At 44.9% G+C, this 23,359-nt stretch overlaps 1 protein-coding gene across 2 annotated transcripts in view; it reads right to left on the bottom strand.

Moving 5' to 3' along the window:
* OTUB2 (OTU deubiquitinase, ubiquitin aldehyde binding 2) overlaps positions 1 to 23,359 on the bottom strand; it is an 82,673-nt gene that overhangs the window by 38,008 nt on the left and 21,306 nt on the right. Inside the window, exons 2-3 of one of the 2 annotated variants that reach the window (XM_069208234.1) lie at positions 13,070 to 13,165; positions 6,562 to 6,680 (exon numbers count right to left, since the gene is read on the bottom strand). In XM_069208234.1, coding sequence (XP_069064335.1) covers positions 6,562 to 6,680; positions 13,070 to 13,165 — 215 coding nt within the window. The remainder of the gene's footprint in view (positions 1 to 6,561; positions 6,681 to 13,069; positions 13,166 to 23,359) is intronic. The other variant, XM_069208235.1, reaches the window with a different exon arrangement.

The raw sequence follows: 23,359 nt of genomic DNA, 5'->3' as shown, positions 1-23,359 counted from the left end.
ATATCTCTTGCAAGCGAGAGTGGGTCTGATGTTGCAGGGCGAGTCTTTCTTCATTCGAAAGCTTTTAGTAAGTGGATATTCAAAAGAAAGTTGTTTGTGAAACTTCAGGAAAGTTGGACCACTTTAGGGAAGATTCGCTTCCATCTAGTTCTCAACATTGAGTTACCAACCTTCTTTAATTGGAGACTAATCCAAGAGTTCCAGGCACTGAACACTTTTTATACTGGATGTGTCTGAGGAGGTATATGTTTCCTTTTTTTAATATTTGTAGAGTTCTATCGTGGCACTGCATATTCATGAATGAATGGTTCTGATAGCCAGTTTGGAAATGCTTTATCAAATTATGGAGGACTCTTCTGGAGTTATGTGTCCAGTGCAGTAGAAAATGCTTACAGTGTGTGAGTAGAGCCAAAACTGGGATTCCAAACACAAGAAATATGCGTACTACACATTTAATTCAGTCTTGTATTGAATATACAAAGATTCTTATATAGTTTTGCTTTCATTTTAACAGCAAAGTAAGGAAATTCTGGAACTAAGTGGCTTCTGGAAATCCTGAAATATAAATCCTCCCATGCACGAACTCAAACTTTATCAGGGATGGGTAATAACGTTTTAACTCTCTTAATCTTAAATATCAAATGACTAAAAATCATCACTCTAGGCTATCCCTGAACTAATCAGAGCACTTTTTCTCTGCAACCAACATGTTTGACTATTTGTTAGGAACTTATGTTTTTACTTATTTGATCATTTTAACCTAATGCCTAACTCTTCATGTTGTTTGTGGCATTTTCCCCACTTGGTTCTATGCAAATCACACTAATACTGTACAGTGCAGTAGCCCTATACAAAATTGATGAACAAGCTAAATGAATAGACTGTGCAAAATATCTCAGTCCCAAAGGTTCTTGTTCATAACATTATACCTATCATAAAAAGAGGCAACTCAAAATTAGCAAGTCAAGAAGAGAGATGTTGGTAATTTTCCTGTTCTGTAAGGTCATCAAAGTTTTTTCCTTCTTTTTGCTTATGGTTGGCCTTATAATTCTCTGCTAACTAACAGTGCTTATCCTCTCCGTTTTAAACAGTCTAAAACTGGCATATACCTAATTGGCACATTTAATTTACTTATAAGCCCCTTGTATATGATACTATACGCCCCTAAGCCCTGTACATTAAATGCTAGAAGTTGGCTGCAGCACTCATTTTGCCATCGCCTAAAGCAGCATTGAAAAACATGTGTCAGACTAGCCATTGCAGCATTTTGCGAAGTTTTAAACTGCCATTTTAACCCATCAAATAAACCTATTGCCAGGTTTCAGTATTTCTTTTCAATATGTGTGGGTCACCCATAAAAGACGCTGTAACGACTCATAGGGCAGGGTCATGGTATTTTAAAAGTAGGACATGTGTATTTAATGTTTAACATGTCAGGCAGGGAAAGACCTCAAAAGTCATTTTTTCACTTTGTCAAGGCTGGCCTCTCATAGGCTATCACGAGATAATCTTCATAGCCTATCACTAGATAATCCTACTGCAATTATCAAGTGATTAATTGTGTTTGGAAACAGCTAATAAATACTTCTCCCACTTATTTTAATTGTAATTTAAAACCCTCTTAAATTATAAAGTTGTATTTAAAATTACTGTTTTGGAAATGCCACTTTCTGACATTTGCATTTCCCTGCCTAAAGATTCTGGGGGCTTTTTTGTGAGTGGCCATCTTTCCTGGCCTGTTGATGGCTTCCCCATTGTGAAGTGTGTGTATTGGAGCCAGAGAGTGTTAAAGGGCCTTGGTGCAGATGGGAGTGGTTCTGGCTAGGGAGGAACTGTGCCCTGCTCCAGTTACACTTAAAAAGGATGTGACACAGCACATACAAAGAAATCTGACATCCAGCCTACACCTGCCTTTGTTTCACTAGCCAGGCTGGCGCCAAACCCAGGAAAAAGGGAAGAATTGACTACAACCCGTTCAAGGGTAGGCAAAGGGTCCCCCCTCACTTACACCTGCTTGCTTTGAACCCAGGACCACATAGATGACTCCAAGGGTCAGCTGGTTGACCTCCTTGTTAAAGCTACAGGGACACAAAAAGCTTTAAGAGGCCTTTTCCTACAACTGCCCAGCTGATCAGACTTTACCCTGATGTGGCCACTACCTGCCACCCAGTGAGTTTCTAAGTGCCTCTCCTGAGGTTCTTTGGTGCTTTAGATGTGTACTATTGTGGATTAGGACTTAAAGGACTAAAGTCAGAAGGTAAACTCTTTGACCAAGACAAATCTGGTTGGTGTATCTGACTTGCGCTCCCTCGCAGTCAGCATAAAATTGCATCAAGGTCATGTTCTACCACGATCATTAACTACTATTGGCGCTTTGTGCATCTTGGCACTATTTTACTTAAAACTTTCACAATTCATTAGTCAAGTTCCTCTTACTTCATTTCTGTTATTTTGGGGTCATCTTTTTATTAAATAAATTATACACTAATTTTCTAATTTGTTTTGTGATTTTTATTGTTATGCATTTCGACTTTATTACTGTTTAAGTACTGCACAAATATTTTTACACATTGCCTCTATGTTAAGCCTGACAACTCTGTGCCAAACTGAAAGAGGTTTAAGTGTAGGTTTATTTAGTGACTTTTGTAGTTCACCCAGACAAGGATTGTTATATTACTTGAGGTATTACTTGAGGTGAGCTCTCACCCCACACCTAATACCCCAATGTGTATCAAATAAGGCAGCCCATAAAGAACTTTATAGACAATAGAAACATTGAACAAGGACATCAATCAAACATTTGGGCGAATTCCTGACCAAGCAAAAGATTAATCAGTAATGAAAAGATGGACATGTGCAACCATGGACACTGGAGGTGTGTGGCAGGATGAAGTAGGCATAATGGTGAGTGTATGATTGTTCCAATAGATTAGTGGGTAAATAAACAAGTGGCTGGATGGATAACAAGGTGGATTCATGTGTTGGTAGATGAATGAGTCAGTAGGGACACGTGTAGGTGGATAGTTAAGTGAGTAGTTGAGTGACTGGATGAGTGTGTAGGTGGATGGATAAGTGTTAAGGTAGACAAGTGAGTGAGGAGGTGAGTGGGTAAGGGTGCCTTCAATGAGTGCAGGTAAGTATGTGGTGGTAAAGTGAGTGGATGGGTTTGTGAGTAGAGGCTGAAAAGATCGATTATGTGTGGTGAATGGTGTGTGAGTAAATATATGAATGGCTGAGTGGATAGATGGGCATGTGTAAGTGCATGCTTATATAGGGAGGTGGTTGACTGGGTGGATGGTGCATTAGTAGATGGTCAACAAATGTGTTGTGAGGTGGAAGTGGTTGAGTAGGTGCATGTGGATGAGTAGATGGTTTGCAGATGGTTATGTAGCTTGTGGATGATTACATGTGGGTGGGTGTGTAAGTGGGTGAATGGAAGAATGTATGGCTTAGCTGAATATCTAGTGATGGGCTTGAGATCTTGCCAAGATAAGCAGAGACTTCTGGATACTTGTAATGGGCAAGCCAGAGTAATATAGGCATGTCGATGATCAAAGAAAACACTGGCATGAGTAGAAAGACTGCTTAGGAGGCAAAGTCATCAATCTGCCTACGCTTGTAGGTAAATAATTCTTAGACACCCCTACTTTGGTTGCTGGTGAGGGGCAAAGAGGTTTATTGATGCTCTATGTCAGCTTCAGCACCTCGGACTCCTTAGACTGACTGAGGATTTCATTTTTCTCTTTGGGAAAGAACAATCCTCAATTTCACAGTCAATGATGATTTCAAATAAGATGTTCACAGTCATCTAAGGGTAAACTTTATGTCAGGTGTGCCATAGGTGATCATGATCAGCCGTCCATTATTATTATAAAAGCAATTCTGTTTTTGTTTGTGAACACTCACAATCATTAAAAAAAATAAAAATGAAGGGGCTCCATTGATCTAAGCTGAGATTAAGTGAGAATTAGAGGGTAGCACAAATCATCCTGGGTGCAACTAACATGTCCAAAGGATACATAAATACCACCCAAGCGAGACCTGGTAAAAAGGATTAAGGGTCTACACCCTCAATGCCACAGGGGTGGAAACCACTGTAGGGTCTTCTTATCTTAGGGTATTGCAGGAGTTTCCTATGGAGCACTACATTTATAGATAGTCTGCCCCTAGAAACTAAGGTCCCTTCAATCTTATTCAAAAGTAGGAACTGCAAAGGAACTTCAGGGACCGAGGGAATATTAACAGGGTGGGACAGCTGCACAGTCAGTCAGTAGCGTTTGCCCTGGCACAGGGGCAGGTTTACTGGCACACACAGAACTCACAAGTGAAAATCCATGCACTCATCACCAGTTGGCAAGCTTCTGTTTCACGAGTGAAACTTTCAGCCAGGGATGGGATTTTCGCAAAGAACGTCTAGAACACAAGTAGGTGTAATTTTATGCTTAAAATACCAAAAGCTAAAGTGAAAGCTGAGAATGCAAATGTCTGTTAGCTAAAAAGTAAGGACCATCTGAAGTTTTCACACAAGACGTGGGCTTTTTAGGAGGTAAATCCATGGCTAAATGCACACTTTGCTGGATAATTTTGAAATTAAAACATACATAAATATAACCTTCGCAATGTTTAACACAATCAGGGAATTTGTAAAGCGCACTACTCACCCGTGAGGGTCTCAAGGCACTGAGGGGGGTAGGCTGCTACTGCTCAAAAGCCATGTCTTGAGATGTCTTCTGAAGGTAAGGAGGCCCTTGGTCTGACGCAGTTGGGTGGGAAGAGTGTTCCACGTCTTGGCGACGAGGTGCGAGAACGATCTGCCACCGGTGGTTGTTCTGCGGATGTGTGGGACGGTGCCGAGGGCAAGGTCGGTGGTGCGAAGCTGTCGGGGTGTAGGAGGAGAACCGTCTGTTGATGTATTCTGGTCCAATGTTGTTCAGTGCCTTGTGAGTGTGGGTGAGGAGTTTGAAGGTGATTCTCTTGTTGACGGGGAGCCAATGTAGATCTCTCAGGTAGGCAGTGATGTGGCAGTGGTTTCACTTGTGCTACCTTCCCAGGATATAAAGGTCATGTTGCAAGGCGGAGAGGGGCTACCAAGAAGTACATTATAATCATATATTCTGAACAAAATATGTGCACTCAAGAACAAAAAGTGGTTTCTGAAAAATAACATTTAGCTTTGAAAACACGCACGCACTACTTTAAAGCAGCATCGTGTCCAGATAACACCTATTTCAAAAACTGCATTCTGATATAAAAATAGGTCTGGGCAGAGAACCACGATTCACTTTACGAAATAAAGACATACACATATTTTTGTGAGATGGGGAGCCATGTATTTTACATGGCAAGCAAATTACACATGTGGTTGCCCAAAACATGCCTCTGCAAGGCCACGTGAAAACAGCAGATACAAAGTATGAACACGCCCGGCCCACAAGAGGTGAAAAGTATATTGAGAAGGTCCCGGTACGCGCCGTGTCCAGTTTAAGATGGGTTTGTGTTGCTTCAACCGAACAAGATAGGTACAAAGCAATTTTGGATACATATTAGTACCTCTCAACATGGGGTTTGGCTCTCTCCATTAGTCCTGGGGAGGCCCATATCCGAAGGGGCCGAAACGTGTCAACACTTTGTACACTGAGAGGTTGCGAGGAAGATTTAATTTGCCCTCCAAGGACTCTGTATCAGAGCTCTGTTCGAACAGGGATGGAAACAATTTTGATTTAGGGCTGTGATGGACGAGGCAACCATCTCTTATATGTGGGTTCCTGGTATAATTATTGGCGATCACCAAATGGTATTGTGAATAAGGAGAGTAATGTTGGACCATTGATTTATGTTTAATGTTGAATATTTTATGTATGTTTGTCATAATGTCTATACACGACTTTTGTAATATATTGTAAATTGGATGTTTGTCCTAACTGTTGGAAGTAACAAATACGATTTTATTAAGTGTAATTAAATCGCGTTTCCAATGCTAGATTTATTGCTTCATTGAATGTGAGTTCCAAATATATATCTTTTCCTACTATTTGACAAACTGCTTTTGATACACTGGCATGGTGCAGCAGTTACACTCGATCCCTAGAGCATTACATTTGCATACCTCTATTGCTGAGCCCTTCCCAAACCTGCTATATCCACCTAGGGCCTTATTGTAAGTGGCATAGTAATGCAGCTGGTAATTGACACCCTTGTACTAATACTAGGGTACCAGTACCCCGGGAGGAGATCATTAATGGCTGATTACAAGTGGGACCCTGAGGGTCCCTTTCAGAATAAGCAATCACTGGGAGGATTGGTAATTCAGGTTATGCCTCATTTTGTCGCCGTATGTCACCTTCTTTCACCTGCTTTAAGTAGGTGGGAGAAAGACACGAGCTATGCAGTAGTACTACATATTTCGTAATTACAATGGGCTGGTAACCAAAGCTACTGGCCCCGTCAGAATTAATACCCACTCGGACGTTGTAATACATCAATTTATTTTTGCAAATATATTCACATTTTAAATATATATTTCTCTTTCATTAAAACGCAGTGCAAAAATGTGCAACCTACCTGCTTATCTGTCTGTGATTGCCAAGAATTGACTCCAAGTAGGAAAATGCCAACGCTCTATAAAAACAATTTCCGTCTCCTCTGGTTCTTCTAACAAATGTATATCTGTGGCTGAGCTCCTTGGAAAGTAAAACAGTAATTGTATTTCATTACATCATACTTGTGATCATAAAGTAATAGAGAGATTAAACTTGTTCTCAGGGGTGATTTCCCCATTCTATTAAATTCTCGTCCAACATTCATGCAAAGTTCTTAAGGATCGGAAAAGACGTTCAGGGAGGACTTGGTTGACGCGCCTAAAGCAAAGCCTCTATGCGTAATGGTGGAGAGGAAGCGAGATGAGGAGACTGAAAGCACCGTACAGTTAATGACAACTTTTACAATATGATGCCTGTGCCAATCAAGTGCGGTGCACAGACCCTTATAGTGCGGGCATGGCTACGTAACAATATTATCAATCTACAGCGCTTACAAAATAAGTATTTTCTTTCATACTGAAACGTTTTCCACCAAGTAGGATTCCTCACAGATCTAACGTGGCCATAACTCATGTCAATAGCATATGCCAAAAAATGGGAGTAAGTAGATTTTCACTTTAAGTCAATAGTTTAGGGCATGGGTACTCACAAACATTTTCACAGGGGCCGCAGAGTTTGGTCTTTGATGTGACCGAGGGCCGCACTGATGCCACCAGGGTGGCAGTCGGGGGTTGGCAGTAAAGTGGGTGTAAGATATACTTCTAGTGTCTGAATAGCACAACATGAAACCATAAACTTGGGAATAATCACGGCTTCTCCACTTAACCAAACTGTGCGATCCTAAGCAAATGTTTTATTTCACTTTCCCTGCTTTTTTTCATTATCACATATGGGGACCTCGCATGACTTCAGGATGTGTGCTGCACAAAACCTTTTTGTGTTTGATTAAATAAACTATAATGTTTTTGTATAATTGAAACCTAGGCCACCCAAAGAGTGCACATGGCTGACTTGCCTCTTAGCTCACCAAAGGAATTGTTGTCGGGGTGGGGGATGGGGGTGTGAATGTTTCTAAATTCAGGTTAGAAAATTATCACTTTGAAAACATATATTTCTTCAATGCACTGATATAATTTGGTGTACTAAGGTGACGTTTCTGCATGTTAATGAAATACACTTTTTTTTAATTTTGAGCAGACTTGATCGTGCTTTTACATTTTTGCTTCAAATACGTCTTTAAAAATGAAGGTGTTTTTGATGTTACAGTGTACAGAACCCCTCCGTTATCTATTTTTTTTACCTTCAACTCACCTTAAATAAATGCTTGCCTGTTTATTTACATGTTTTTAATGTTAGTGCTGAGTCTAGTTAAGAGCAGCCCAGTGCCGCTGGGCTGCATGTAAAGGTCAGGAGGGCCGCTTGCGGCCCCCGGGCCGTACTATGAGTATCACTGGTTTAGGGTTATTTTGAATTGGAACTCCATGCCAATTGATATATATGTGTGTGCATCCCCTGGTCATGCAATTGTTGTTGTTCTATGTGCAGTTTATTAGATTTATGCTTCAACTTCTTTCTCATAAGAAGCAGTGGCGGCCCGTCCTTTAGGGCGGAGGGGCCACGCCACCCCACCTTTTGCCCCCCATGAAGAGTGTCTGTCAGGCTGAACAAAGGTCAGCCTGACAGACACTCTTCATGTTCAGGTCAGGCAGCCAGGAGAAGACATGCGCGATTAGCGCAGACTCCTGGCTGCCTGAGCTGAACTTTGCTGGGCTGAGGAGATCACAGCTCCTATGGGCGTGACCTCCTCAGCCCAGCAAAGGTGCCTCAAGGCCCTCCCCTGGGTGACGAGGAAAGCGTCACCAATTGACACTCTCCCTGGGCGCTTCAGGTTTAAGCCCTGAAGTGCCCAGGGCGAGTGTCAATCAGTGACACTTCGTCACAGAGTGGGGTGGGGTCAGCAGTCTCACTGACCCCATCCCACTCTGTGACGAGGTTGGGACTGCTGCCTTCCCTCATTGGCTGACCTAAGGTCAGCCAATGAGGGAAGGCAGCAGTCCCAACCCTCCTGGGACCTGGAGGCCGAAGGTAAGTGTGTGTGTGTGTATGTGTGTGATGTTTCAAATTGAATGTTTGGTGCATGCGTGCATGTTTGAATGGTATGAATGTTGTTAATGGATGTGCGTGCGTGCGGGTGTGAAAGAATGAGTGTGTGTGTGTGTGTGCCCTGCCCGCCCCCCTCCCTCCTAAAGCTGCCGGCCGCCACTGATAAGAAGAGACGTGTAACAAAAGTGAGCTGCTTTGCATGAATTAAGATCTGATCTCCAGTAGGATAAAAACGCGAGCACTCTTTATGTATAAGGAGACCCAGTAACAGGAGGGAGATAAGAACGGGGGAGTAAGCAGAAAAACTCTCCAGGAGCAGATATGTTTCTTTAGCTGCGTGTAAGGTCCAAATAAACTCACTTAACGGGGTGGGCAATACACACATTTTTTAATTACCCAAACATACATGGAGCAGATGCCATTTATGATCAAATACACCTCTCTCTTCACACTAAGTGCAGACAGAGGGACATGTTGCATGGCGAAGACAAGAAAAGCAACAAACAACTCCAACATTACCATCAGAAGCATGTGCAATAAACTCACAGGCACAGCAATGATAGACTCGTACTCATATCACCTACACAACTGGAGCATCAACAACTGGCAGCTGTAACATACACGCTACCAGGACATCTAAAGAAAGGTTAACAATAACCAGAGTCGACGATCTAGTGAAAAAAAAAAAAACAGTGTGCAGATTTGTACATGAAACGACCCTGCCACCCAGAGGCAGTAAAGAAAAATGCAGGGAAGTATTCCATCCTCACAAGGCCCTGGAGTTACCAAGCACCCGCCTGACCTATATATGCATTGAGAACCTATTTTAGTTCAGTGCTACCTAAGGGCATGGCAGACATTCAGTACACTACAAACAGTCCGACCGACCCAATTACGTGATTAGGAATACAAATTTAAAGAGATTTTTATTAGTACATGTTTTAGCAGAGCAGACCTAAAATTGCAGGAGGGGTTCATGAAGTTAGAATGATGTGCCCCCAAGTTCTTGCTGATCTGCCAGCTCGTTTTTCCATAGCACTTCTCGCTTATTTTCAATTTTAAAACGTAGTAATCCTTTCTCTTAGTGAATCAATCTTGTGCACGCCATTAAAATGAAGATCTATAGAGCATGGGGTAGGCATGCAGCTATAAAATTATTGTCTTAGCACAGTTCAGCGCCCTTTCTAAGCATTGGCCAAGAAGGGGATGGGCGAAGCCTTTCAGGACTATAGAGGTCTGATCGACGGGAGCAAACTTTTTCAAAAAGAGAAGAAAGGTGGGAGATCTGATGTTAAAGAATAGCATTTGAACTTATTGGTAAGCAAGATTTTTTCAACACGAAGCGTTTTAACTCGAAACCAAAGCAGTACATAACGACAAAATTGGGTTAGTGGTCACATATAGCCATAAATTTGAGCATAATTTGTATTTGTAATTTGGGGTAGGGGGTATTATAAGCCACAGTCTTACACCTAAAGGCTTCTTGATGCTACTGAGTGTTTGACGGCTGAAAAACAAAGGCCGTGCATAAAACAAATATTGTATCCAGGGATTATTTTAAGGCTTTCCTAAACTTCAGTCAGGGCATCATTAATAGGGCCGCGTAATTAAGCCCAGAAACTGCACTCTATGAATTACTGACACCAGGAGCATCAGTAACTCTGGGGGGTCGGCGTTACCGAGCATAACCAATGTGGCTGTTAGGGTACCACTAGAAAATACGTTTTTGCAAGATAGGGATGCTATTCACTGCAAAAATCTAGTCAAAAGAAAAAGTCAGTGGGGCTAGGAAGAAGGAGGTGTCTTAGGAGGAGGTGTCACCGTCAAGGAGCCACAGGATGAAGTCACAATGAAGATTCCTACCTTCGGACTTAGTCTCTTCTTTGGAAGTTGAAAATCCTCCCAGCACAGGTTAATTTAGTGACTTTTGTGGTGCGCTCTGACAGGGATTGAGGCTGTTGTGTGAGAAGGGATTGCCCCCTTCACCAACAACCTAAATTCACACAATGTGATGCAGGACAGAGGAATATAGATAGATAAGTATAGAGGCTTAGAGTGAGTCATGAGGGTGCCCACTGTAAGGGGTGTATGAGAAGCAGCCTGTGCACCAAGACAAAAAAGAGGTTTTTAAAAGGTAGAGCAAGAGAACCAGTTAGAGCTGTTTCCAGTAATGCCAAGAGGTATGTGCTTTTTATTAGAACAGCAAGGTACACTGTATCTAAGGAGTCTAGCACGTTAAGGGGAACTGGAATATACGTCAGACGCATTTAATGTGAAATATGTGAGAGTTAGAAACATCAAGATACTAACTCATTTTGTTTGCAAATATTTTGTGCATTTCTAGATTACCTGTATGTGATTCATTCAAAAAATCAAACGTTGAGCATTTTTTAAAACTTCTTGTATTTGTTGTCGCTTTGACTTGGCACAGAAATATAGCTGTCAAGGTTTCAGGTTGCTATGTGTGACATTTTCATAATTTCAGTGTAATTATGAGTCACATTTCAACGAATGTGAGTGGCACTTTCTTGCAAGCAAAATCAAGCAATGAAGGCCAGGGCAGCATATAAATATCAGAAATTACACTCATTTGAGCAATGAGAAACCCTAAGAAGATCTTAAGACTGCTGCAAAGCACCAGAAATGGAAGGGCACTAACCATGTGCCCTGGTAACCTGATCACACTGTAAAACAAATGTTTCAAACCATCCTCCAATCCCTCAGCTCAGTGCCAGGTGTCATGCGCAGAAGTTCCACAAGTAACAAAAGGATTTCTGTGAGAAAAGCAGCAACTTACACAGGTATCCAACCTCATAAAATACATTTTTTCGAAAATGCACATTGGTACACATTCTTTGCAGCAGGAATATTACCTCTCTTCACTAGTACATCATGGCAGTCAAAAATGCCACAAAACTCAGACCTTAAAGCAGGAACATTTATAATCAGCAACGTCATATTTCGGACTTGCCTACCAAAAGTCTGAGAGTCAAAACAGTGCTGCAGCTAAGAAAATAAAGCCTGCTGCATATGGGTTGCTTAAGTGTCTCCCTGAGCCACACTCCCAGGCTGCAGAGAGATGCTGTAGATAAGAGCCCTATGTGTGCCTTTTAAAGACAGTCACCACCTGCTCTCAGACTCACACCATGATCGTACACAACACCTGGAGACCCCGCCCAAGACAGGGCACAGCATGTGTTTCGAGGTCAGGAGGATGGACATTGTCTCCTATAATTTTGATTGGCGCCAGGTGGAAGCAGTAACTCCTGGGGGTCCGGGTGGACAGGAAATTGACATTAAAAACATACTGCATAATGGGCAAGGTAATGGAAGCAATTAAGTCACAAGTCAAGTCTATAATTGACAAGTGGAAATAGGTATGTTCTTGGTAAATTGTGAGCTATACAATTACCTTTTAACATTACTAGTATTCCAAATCACTTATGTGCAGCAGACAGTATATTAAAGATGTTGCCACAAGAGGGCAGTACACAACGCGTTTTTTTCCACACGTTCTTTCACTTTTTCCTAGTAAACTACGATCTTGCTTTTCTGTCTAAAATATAAGCAACAGTAGTCAGGAAGCAGGCATATCTGCTGTGTTTTCAGGGCTGTAAAGAAATTCTCCTCTGCTATAATTCAGCGCGAGCGCTGCGGTAACTTTAAATTACCTGCTTTAGTGCACCCAGGCTCAGCACGCACAGGTGCTCAAGGCTCTAAAAACGCGTGACAATGCATTTTAATGCGGCGGCGCGGACCACTAATGCGTTGTACTCGGCAGGGCTGCGGCAAAATATAAATACTCCCCGCCAAAGCAACTGCAATGTTTCATACACTTTGCTTTATCTGTCAAGAGTTTAATAAAGACACCCAGATTGGGGCTATATACCGGATCTAAAAGGCTGCAGCTACTTAACAAGAACAAGAATGAAGCACAGACAGAATTACTGAATTATTTTTTCCAAGCCTCATAGAAGCATTTCTTTCTACTGGCAATGCCATTCCATGTCTATCATATATTTGCAGTGTAGCAAGCTGTGTGGGATCCAATGCCGTGTGTGACCTGACGTTGGCAATCTTTGTAACTCAAGTCCAATATCCTTATGCAAACATGGAGAAAGGACTAGTGAGTTAGGAGGAACGCTAGTAGTTGGAAGTTGGGCTAGGTCATTGCTTCATAACAGAAAGATAAGGCAAATGGTCATGCTAATGCTTTTTTTAAATGATTATTTGTTTGTCGGGGTCACACCACTTATGTTTCAGTTTGATGGCAATATGATGACCCTAGGCACACACTGTACACAATAAGTGGAGTGGAGTGTTTCTTTTTAAATACTTCACAACATACCAGGAATTAATCAGCTAAATAGAATACCAATACCACAGATGTTATATTAATATCACTTCACAAAAAATAAACAGTTTACCCTTATTTTTCTCTGGTAAATTCCATCTTCAGCATTATCGTTTAGAATTGATAAAATGTCAACCTTTTCTGATATTAGATGGGGAGCACAGTCGCACTATAAAAAAAAAAAAACGACTGTTAATGATGTGTCTCTTGTGATGATATATTAATATAATAACTAGATCACAACTTTATGCATTAAAGAGGCTACTAATGTAAAAAGCTGACACGGCATTTGATCTTGCTATTTTTTAAATTGACATTTTAGTGTGAAAAGGAGAATCGTTCCATTCTGTGGGTATATCTGACACCACCAAGTAAGGGCAAACCCTCCCTTTCTCTTACTTTTGGTCTCTGATCCAATTAAAGGGCATTTCCCTTTCTTTCTTAAAATAACACTGCAGGTTGTTGCAGTGCCGAAAAGAGGGAGAGTTGTGGATTAGGGTTCACTTTATTGTATTCCGAAGCATACATGAGGATGCACGTGGCTCAATTGTCAAGCACAAACTGTGCTGTGTGACCGTCTACCCTCAGATCCACAGTTGCAGTTTTTTTTGCCTTGCTTATCTATTAGCTGTACGCATTTTGACTGTCTCTCTGGAACTGCACTGTCTATCATGAGGCATAGGCGTTCTTTGCTTTCTCATGGTGGGGGGGGGGGGGGGGGTGTCAGAATATGCAGAGGAAATGCGATTGCCTGTTTCCACAGGTCTTGCGTAATGACTCGCTTTGGCGCTCAGCCATTTGGAACGACCTCGTTCTGTCCTTATGTGTGTGCCTTTAAATACACTTGCAAATTGTTTGTCTCTGTTACGCTTCCACCTCTGCCCCAAGGCTGGGCAGGTGACAGTGTGGGGGTTATGCCTGTCCACAGCGACAGCATGTTCTCTCATTCTCAGGCAGTGGTGGTGACTGTTATTGTTGTTGGCCCTCCTTCTTGCCAAGCGGTGGGCTTGTTCTAGCGTTCTTATTCTGCCATTTTTCATGGTGGTTGCGCGAAATGTGGCCCTGGCATCCGTTCTCGCCATGGCCAGTATTTTGTCCAGTGTGTATGTTCTTTTCAGCACCTTTGTGCGGAAGCCTGTTGAGTAGCACCCTTCAATGATGCCTAGCGTTATTGCTTCTTCACTGTTGAACTCGCAGTAACTCACTAGCTTACGCAGCCGAATGGTGAAGTCATCAAGGGACTCATCTGCTCCTTGGCACATAGTGTGAAACGTGTACCATTCATAGTCAACATTCCTCTGTGGATCAAAGCTGTTTGTGAGACATTTGATTAAGCCCTTGTATATTGTTGTTGATTCAGGTGGGAATGACACAAGCAAGTCTTCCACTTCATCACCTACGAGGTGGGGGAACAGATCTCTCGCTTGTTCATCTGCGTGGTTTTTGCATGTTGCTTGCAAGAAGCGTTCAAAACGCCTGATTCACTTCTCCCACCTTGCGCCCTTTGGCTGCGAGTCAGAAAGGTCGAAAAGGAGAGGGCGTCAAAATATGGAGCTGGGGATGCTTTCTGCAGACCTCTCCTCTAACACGGTACTGGTCTTGGCTTCGCACTTCCTTTTCCCTGATTTGTGTACTCCTTGTTTTCGTTCCTTTATTGGCCTTTACATGCTTTAATTTGCTGCTGGTAGTCGTTGCCTGGCCTTGAAATGGCAGCTGCTAATGATTTCAATGTAATACTTGGCTTCATCTTACTTAAAAATGACCACCCTCACTTTGTTCTATGCAGTTTCTGGATGGCCTGAATTCAAAATGGCTGCTCCTACTTACTTCAATGGGGACTTCCCTGACATTAAGATGCCCGCCACGGTCCTGCGAGATCTTGCGTGTTTTGACACCGCCTCACAGCCCTGATGCCTTCTGGGCACTTCAGGGCATGATTTTGCATTTTAATTTGTGGGTGCTCGTGCACTGGTTTCTGGGCGCTTCAGGGCCTGTTTCGACTTTCGCTTCGCAACGTGCTCCTGCTGTGAGATTTTGAGGCTTTATTTTATTACAAGACCGGAGGCTCATATTATGTAGTCTTTGCTTGCTTTAATTTTACTAGCAGCCAAGAAGAAAACTACATTTCCCAACAAAATAAGAAACTACAAAGTGACATCACAAAGGAAGCATCCAATAGGACGTCGAATACCACTACTAGTATCTTGACTGCGAACAACAAGTCCTCTTTTCTTGCTGCTCGCAGTCAAGATAACTACCATCATTCTTTCGTCTTTACAAAATTTTAACATGTGCATTTGATATTAATTACATTCTTTATATATGCCTGTATGGTTATATGTTTGTGTCATTTGCTCTGCTTTTGCCTGTGCACACTGTTTATTTTTCCTTTAGTCTAGTTACCGGCGCGTCTACTTACGGTTGTTTTTCACCGTTGTAGACGCGCGCAGCCGGCGTGTCATTTGCCTCACCTTTTGACAGCCGGCTGCATTCCTTAGGCTCGCGTCTTCTTCTTCAGACGCGTTTCTTTGTTTATTCCGGGCGCGTTTTCACTCGCGAAGCCCTGTTTCCTAGCCAGCTGCATTCCTCAAGCGCGCGTCTCTGTTGACGCGTTTGTTTGTTTATTGAGGGTGCGCTTTCACGCGAAGCCCCTTTTCCTGGTTCAGCTCCCTTGAGAGGGGCTCCTCTGCCTCGACTTTCTCCTCACGCCCACCCCTAGGGCCACGCCCTTCCCTCACGGCTTCACTATTTAACCCCTTTTTTACCAGTTGAAGCTATATTTCAGGATTTTTTGTAGTTTTTTCAGCTTAACTTCGTTTTTTACAGCATATATATTAAATTACTTTCTTCATGATGGCTGAAGAAGACGACTCCCAATTTTTTCAGGAATCTTTAAAGTCCTTTATTAAAGATTCTGTCCAACAGGCAGTTTCTTTTTCTATGCTTGACATAACAAAGAATTTAGAAGCCTCCTTTTCCAAGATTATGTCTGCTTCAGATATGCCTTCTACGAAAGGCAAGAAACGTGCGGCCACCCTTACGGGGCCCTCAAAAGGCGTTTTTTCTGGTCCTTCCACCTGAGAGGTATCCAAATCGGGAACCCCTTTCTCCCCGCTCCACATTACCCATTTAAGAGACGCGGATGATGATGATGATGACTCTCCTAATCATACAGATGATATGGACGGATCTTCAGATCCATTTTCTTATGGGCCTCCGGAGAAAAGGTGCAGAATTTCTCCTGGTGACGGTGGTGACGCTCACCCGGTGTCTCAGATATTGGTGGACCATTCTGGTGAACCCATGTTCGATCCTTCCCTGATGGTTCATCCAAACTCAAAAGAATGGTATCCTGCTGACCATGTGGCAGACTATGGGCCTGATTCCGACCCTGGCGGGTGGCGGCAGCCGCCCGCCAGGCTGGAACCGGCATTTGGCCGTCATGCGGCCAAAATACCGCTTCCCTCATTTGGACATTCCCGCTGGGCCGGCGGGCGCTAACCAAGTTAGCGCCGGCCGGCCCAGCGGGAATGGGGACCGCAACACAGGAGCCGGCTCCGAATGGAGCCGGCGGTGTTGCGGCGGGTGCAGTTGCACCCGTCGCGCTTTTCAGCTTCATGGGGCCCTGTTAGGGGGCCCCTGCACTGCCCATGCCACTGGCATGGGCAGTGCAGGGGCCCCCAGGACGCCCCTTACCGGCAGCCTCTTCCTGGCGGTGAAAACCGCCAGAAACAGGCTGGCGGTAAAGGGGGTCAGAATCCCCAGGGCAGCGCTGCTTGCAGCGCTGCCCTGGCGGATTCGCCCAGCCGGGGCAAAAACATCGGGAAACCGCCGGCCCCGGTTTTCTGACCGCGGCTTTACCGCCGCGGTCAGAATAGGCTTGGAAGCACCGCCAGCCTGTTGGCGGTGCTTCCGTCATTCGTGGCCCTGGCGGTCTTGGACTGCCAGGGTCAGAATGACCCCCTATGTCTCCTTTTTCTTACGCCATTCTCTAGACAAAGTTACCTGGAATAAACTGAAATCTGAATGTCCCCGTCCCTCTTTACCTGATAATATCACTGCTACCCCGGTGATTGACCCTAATATGCTCATGTTTTTTACTAAATTTGGTAAAGACCCTAAGAAGGGTGTCGATAGAGCCTGGTCAAGTTGCCAGGATAAACTTCTGGATTTGGTGGGTCCTCTCACTAGGATTTTTGATTTGGCAGAGGAAGCCAAAATGGAAAACTCTCCAATTGATCCTTTGGGCGCAACGCGCTATCTGTATGCTAGGCAATGCGAACACCCAATTGTCCATTGAAAGAAGGAAAAGTCTCCTGCTCAAGATTGACCCTAAACTGGCATCTTTGGCCTCTAAGGATGAGGGCCCTTCGGCTAAAGGCCTATTATTTGGAGACTCCTTTATCAAGGAGCTGGGCAAGTATGTCTCCACCTTCGCCTCCCTGGACAAAGCTCAGCTTTCTATTAAAAAGATATTTTCATCTCAGGTTTTTGCCAGGGCCGGCAAAGGCAGAAGTCGCTTTGCCGGCCGTTCCCTCAGAGGTCAATATGCCAATCGAGACTCCTACAACCAGCAAACCCAGCTTGACACCTACTCAGGATACAAGCTATGATTCTACCCCTGCCGGTCAAGAGGCTATCGACACAGGGGCTACGTCAACAAAGGAGAACAAATCTCCGGTAAGTGTTTCCAATTCTGGCCTTCCTCCAGTAGGAGGCAGACTAGCTCTATTTCCAAATTCATGGCTGTTTCTCACATCAGATCCCTGGATAATTCAATCCATTCAAGGTTACCTTTTAGAGTCTTATCAACCCCCAACTCAGTCCCTTTTTCCTCTTCCCCTTGTGTTTTCCTAAGAACAAAATCAACTTCTCCACAACGAGATTTAGTCTCTCCTCACCAAACAGGCCATAGAGCCAGTTCTGTTCGACTCTTCAGGTTTTCTCAGTACCATTTTCCTGGTCCAAAAGAAAAATCAGAAGTTTCGACTAGTTCTGAACCTAAAAAATTTCAACAATTTTGTGGTTTACTGGCACTTCAAGATGGAGACGTTCCTCCACCTCAAGGATATATTGCTTCAAAACAACTACTTGGTCAGACTGGACCTTCAAGATGCTTACCTCACGGTTCCAATTCACCCCTCACACAGAAAATTTCTTCAATAATTTCAATGGCAAAACTCTTTCTACCAATTCAAAGTTCTTCCTTTTCGGACTCTCTTCTGCCCCTTGGTGTTTCACCAAGATTCTCAAACCCGTCGCGGCTTTTCTCCGCTCCCACGGTGTTCGTCTGATCCTCTATCTGGACGATTTTCGCTTCATGGCACAAGACAAACGCCTTCTCCTCGTTCACCTACAGTTTTGTCAAGATCTTCTTCTCAAATTGGGTTTCCTCATCAATTTTCAGAAGTCAGCTGTGGTTCCAACTCAAAAATTGGAATTTCTCGGCTTTCTCATAGACACTACTCGTTCAATTCTTCAACTTCCCCAGCACAAGGTCTCCTTAATCAAACAATAAATTTGTCAATCCCTGTCCCTTCCTCACATCTCCCTCAGAACTCTGGCTCGTTTAGTAGGACTCCTCGCCTCCTCTATCCAAGCCATTTTCCCGGGTCCGCTACACTATCGCGCCCTTCAACGGCTGAAGATTCGCCATCTTCACAAGGGTCTGGCCTATTTCGATCCATTGGTTCTGGATTCCGAGTCCAAGTAAGAGCTTCTATGGTGGCTGACTCACCTAGACGCCTGGAACGGAAGAACTATCTTCTCTGCCGCCCCAGATCTTGTATTAGAGTCCGATGCAAGTCAGACCGGTTGGGGCGCAAGATGTGGCCAGTTCTCGACTGGAGGCGCATGGTCTCTGAAGGAGTCCTTCTTGCACATAAACAGTTTAGAGATGCTTGCAGGTTCCTTTGCCATCCGCTCCTTTATAAAGGACAAGGTAAGCTGCACCATTCTTCTCAGAATGGACAACCTAACCGCCGTCAGATATATCAACCATCTAGGGGGCACCAGGTCCAAGATTCTGTCTACCCTGGCAAAACATCTTTGGGAATATTGTCTTCCTCAGACAAATCTCGGTCAGAGCGGTTTACCTGCCGGTAATCTGAATACAGTTGCGGATTGGTATTCCAGACATCTTCACAACTCCAGCGACTGGCAGTTGCACCCTTCAATATTCAATCACCTTATTTCCATCTTTGGCGAAATGTCCATAGACCTTTTTGCCTCTCGCCTCAATTCTCACCTTCCTTCCTTTTTCAGTTGGAGGCCGGATCCGCAGGCTCTTGCCACGGATGCTTTCCTTCAGATTTGGCCGTCATCTCTTCTTTACGCTTTTTCTCCCTTCCTTCTCATTCCTCGAGTCCTTGCACAAGCGCGCAGACACCAATCCACTCTAGTTCTAGTTCCCATTTTGGCAGGCTCTGCCTTGGTATCCAACTATATTGGAATTAAAAACCGTCCGACCCATCTGGCTTCCTCACTTCCCCGACCTCCTCTTAGATCCCCAAGGTCGACAACATCATTTGGTTCTCAACAATTCCTTGTTCCTCATTGCTTGGAAGATTTCAGGTCGTCCTGGAGAACCCCAGGAATTTCGGAAGATGCTCTCAAACTCATCCAACAAGCCAGGGCCCCTGGTACCTCCAAGGCTTACAAATCTGCATGGGCCATTTGGTGCAGCTGGTGTATGGACAGGAATGCAGATCTGTTAGAAATGGGGTTTTTGGTTGGCAGTCAGGTTACCCTCTGTCCAAGCAAAAGCCCTCACTCTAGTCAGGGTAAGTCACACACTATCCAAGATTATCCTGTGCCCACCCTCTGGTAGCTTGGCACGAGCAGTCAGGCTTAACTTAGAAGGCAATGTGTAAAGTATTTGTGCAATAAATCATACAATACCACCATATAGCACCACAAAAATACACCACACAGTGTTTAGAAAAATATATAATATTTATCAGGATAATTGTAGGTCAAAAAGAATAAAGTTGCAATGGAAAATTGTAGAAATATCACAGGACAGTGATATAAAGTGTCTTAAGTCTTTAGAATGTAAACAAAGTCTCTTTTAAGCACAAGTACCTGGTTGGGAGTGGAAAAATCTCCTCAGAGGGCCACAAGAGAAGAGGTGCGTGGAAAAAGGGTGGGTGCGTCGATTTCTCCCCAGCACACACGGACTTGCGTAGTTATTTTCCACGCGGGGAAGTCGGCGCCGTTTTCCGGCGCTCGGACAGTCTCTTTCTGTGGATCGCGGGGATTACCAGATGTCCCGGGTCTGTGCGTGGATTTTCCTGCTTGTTCTCCGGCTGCGCGGCGGTCTGCGGGGCTGCGCGTCGAAATTACGATCTCACGGCAGGCGTCGCGTCGATTTCTCCTCTAGACTTCGATCTGCGGGGCTGCGCGTTGAAATTACGATCTCACGGCAGGCGTCGCGTCGATTTCTCCTCTAGAGGTCGGGCGGCGTTGTCCTTGTGAGGCCGTGCGTCGGATCTTCGATCGTCCCAAGAGCGTGGCGTCGATCAGCGTCGGAGTGCGGCGTCTTTCTTGCCGCGAGACAAGCTGTGCGTCGAAATTTTCGCCGCACGGAGCGTCCAAGTAAAAGAGAGAAGTCTTTTTGGTCCTGAGACTTCAAGGAACAGGAGGCAAGCTCTATCCAAGCCCTTGGAGAGCCCTTTCACAGCCAGACAAGAGTTAAGCAAGGCAGCAGGGCAACAGCAAGGCAGCAGTCCTTTGTAGAAAGCAGACAGGTGAGTCCTTTGAGCAGCCAGGCAGTTCTTCTTGGCAGGATGTAGTTTCTGGTTCAGGTTTCTTCTCCAGCAAGTGTCTGATGAGGTAGGGCAGAGGCCCTGTTTTATACCCAAATGTGCCTTTGAAGTGGGGGAGACTTCAAAGAGTGGCTAAGAAGTGCACCAGGTCCCCTTTCAGTTTACTCCTGTCTGCCAGGGTCCCAGTAGGGGGTGTGGCAGTCCTTTGTGTGAGAGCAGGCCCTCCACCCTCCCAGCCCAGGAAGACCCATTCAAAATGCAGATGTATGCAAGTGAGGCTGAGTACCCTGTGTTTGGGGTGTGTCTGAGTGAATGCACAAGGAGCTGTCAACCAAGCCCAGCCAGACGTGGATTGTAAGGCACAGAAGGATTTAAGTGCAAAGAAATGCTCACTTTCTAAAAGTGGCATTTCTAGAATAGTAATATTAAATCCGACTTCACCAGTCAGTAGGACTTTGTATTACCATTCTGGCCATACTAAATATGACCTCCCTGCTCCTTTCAGATCAGCAGCTGCCACTTCAACAGTGTATGAGGGCAGCCCTAATGTTAGCCTATGAAGGGAGCAGGCCTCTCAGTAGTGTGAAAACGAATTTAGGAGTTTTACACTACCAGGACATATAACTACACAGGTACATGTCCTGCCTTTTACCTACACAGCACCCTGCCCTAGGGGTTACCTAGGGCACACCTTAAGGGTGACTGATATGTAGAAAAAGGGGAGTTCTAGGCTTGGCAAGTACTTTTAAATGCCAAGTCGAGGTGGCAGTGAAACTGCACACACAGGCCTTGCAATGGCAGGCCTGAGACAAGGAAAAAGGGGCTACTTAAGTGGGTGGCACAACCAGTGCTGCAGGCCCACTAGTAGCATTTAATTTACCAGCCCTATGCACATAAAGTGCACCTTACTAGGGACTTATAAGTAAATTAATAGTCCAATCAGGTATGATTCCAGGTTACCATGTTTTAAGGGAGAGAGCATATGCACTTTAGCACTGGTTAGCAGTGGTAAAGTGTGCAGAGTCTATAAACCAGCAAAAACAGTGTCCAAAAAAATGGAGGGAGGCAGGCAAAAAGTTAGGGGTGACTACCCTAAGGCTGTCAGGTCTAACATGTGTCCCCCCCAGCTGAAAGTGGGGAGAGCTACCCGACCTCCTGGGAGCTCTCATCGCTAAGGCGGAAGTACCTGGAGAGACCATCAGCATTGGCGTGGTCAACCCCTGGGCGATGTTCCACCGTAAAGTCCATCCCCTGTAGGGAAATGGACCACCTCAAGAGTTTTGGATTCTCACCCCTCATCTGCATGAGCCATCTGAGGGGCCTGTAGTCTGTCTGAACCCAGAAGTGAGTCCCAAACAGGTAGGGTCTTAGCTTCTTCAGTGCCCAGACCACAGCAAAAGCTTCTCGTTCAATAGCACTCCACCTCTGTTCCCGTGGTAATAGCCTTCTGCTAATAAAGACTACCGGTTGATCTCTGCCCTCCTCATTCAGCTGTGCTAGGACTGCCCCTATGCCATGCTCTGAAGCGTCTGTCTGCACGATAAATTCCTGGGAGTAGTCAGGGGCCATGAGTACGGGGGCCGTGCACATGGCTTCCTTCAGGGCGTCAAAGGCTTTCTGACAAGCCTCTGTCCAATTCACCAACCTAGGTTGCTTCTTGGAAGTGAGTTCTGTCAAGGGTGTTACAATGGTACCATAGCCCTTGACAAATCGGCGGTAGTATCCTGTGAGGCCTAGAAAGGCTCTCACCTCCGTCTGTGTTCGGGGTGGTTGCCAAGCCTTGATAGTTTCAATCTTGGCCTGGAGTGGCTGCACCTTGCCACCACCCACTAGGTGTCCTAAGTACACCACGGAACCCTGCCCAATCTGGCACTTACTGGCCTTGATGGTCAGGCCTGCCTGTTGCAGGGCCTGAAGCACCTCCTTGAGGTGAAGCAGGTGTTCCTCCCAGCTGGAACTGTAGACAGCTATGTCATCCAGGTAGGCTGCACAGAAGGCATCCTAGCCAGCTAGGACCCCGTTAACCAACCGTTGGAAGGTAGCGGGGGCATTTTTCAACCCAAACGGCATCACCTGGAACTGGTAATGGCCATCCGGGGTTGAAAATACGGATCTTTCCTTGGCCCCCTCAGTTAGGCCGATCTGCCAGTACCCTGAAGTAAGATCAAACGTACTCAGGAACTTGGCAGCGCCTAGCCTGTCCACGAGCTCATCAGCTCGGGGGATGGGGTGAGCATCAGTCCGTGTGACTGAGTTGAGACCCCGGTAGTCCACACAGAACCGGAGTTCTGGCTTCGCACCTGGGGCAGTAGCCTTAGGGACCAATACCACTGGGCTGGCCCAGGGACTACTGGATTTCTCAATGACCCCTAGAGTCAACATCTTGGAGACCTCCTCCTTGATGCTGGCCTTCACCTTATCCGACAACCTGTAAATTTTGTTTTTCACAGGGAGACTGTCACCGGTATCAATATCATGAACACAGAGGTGGGTCAGCCCAGGAGTAAGGGAGAACAGGGGGGAGAACTGCTCCAACAGCTCATAACAGTCTCCTTTCTGATTTAGAGTCAGGGAGTCAGACAGAATGACCCCGCTTA

Source organism: Pleurodeles waltl, chromosome 9, assembly GCF_031143425.1.
Source record: "Pleurodeles waltl isolate 20211129_DDA chromosome 9, aPleWal1.hap1.20221129, whole genome shotgun sequence".
NCBI classification, from domain to species: domain Eukaryota; kingdom Metazoa; phylum Chordata; class Amphibia; order Caudata; family Salamandridae; genus Pleurodeles; species Pleurodeles waltl.
The sequence above is the reverse complement of the archived record's forward strand: the minus strand, read 5'-3'. Positions and strand labels throughout refer to the sequence as shown.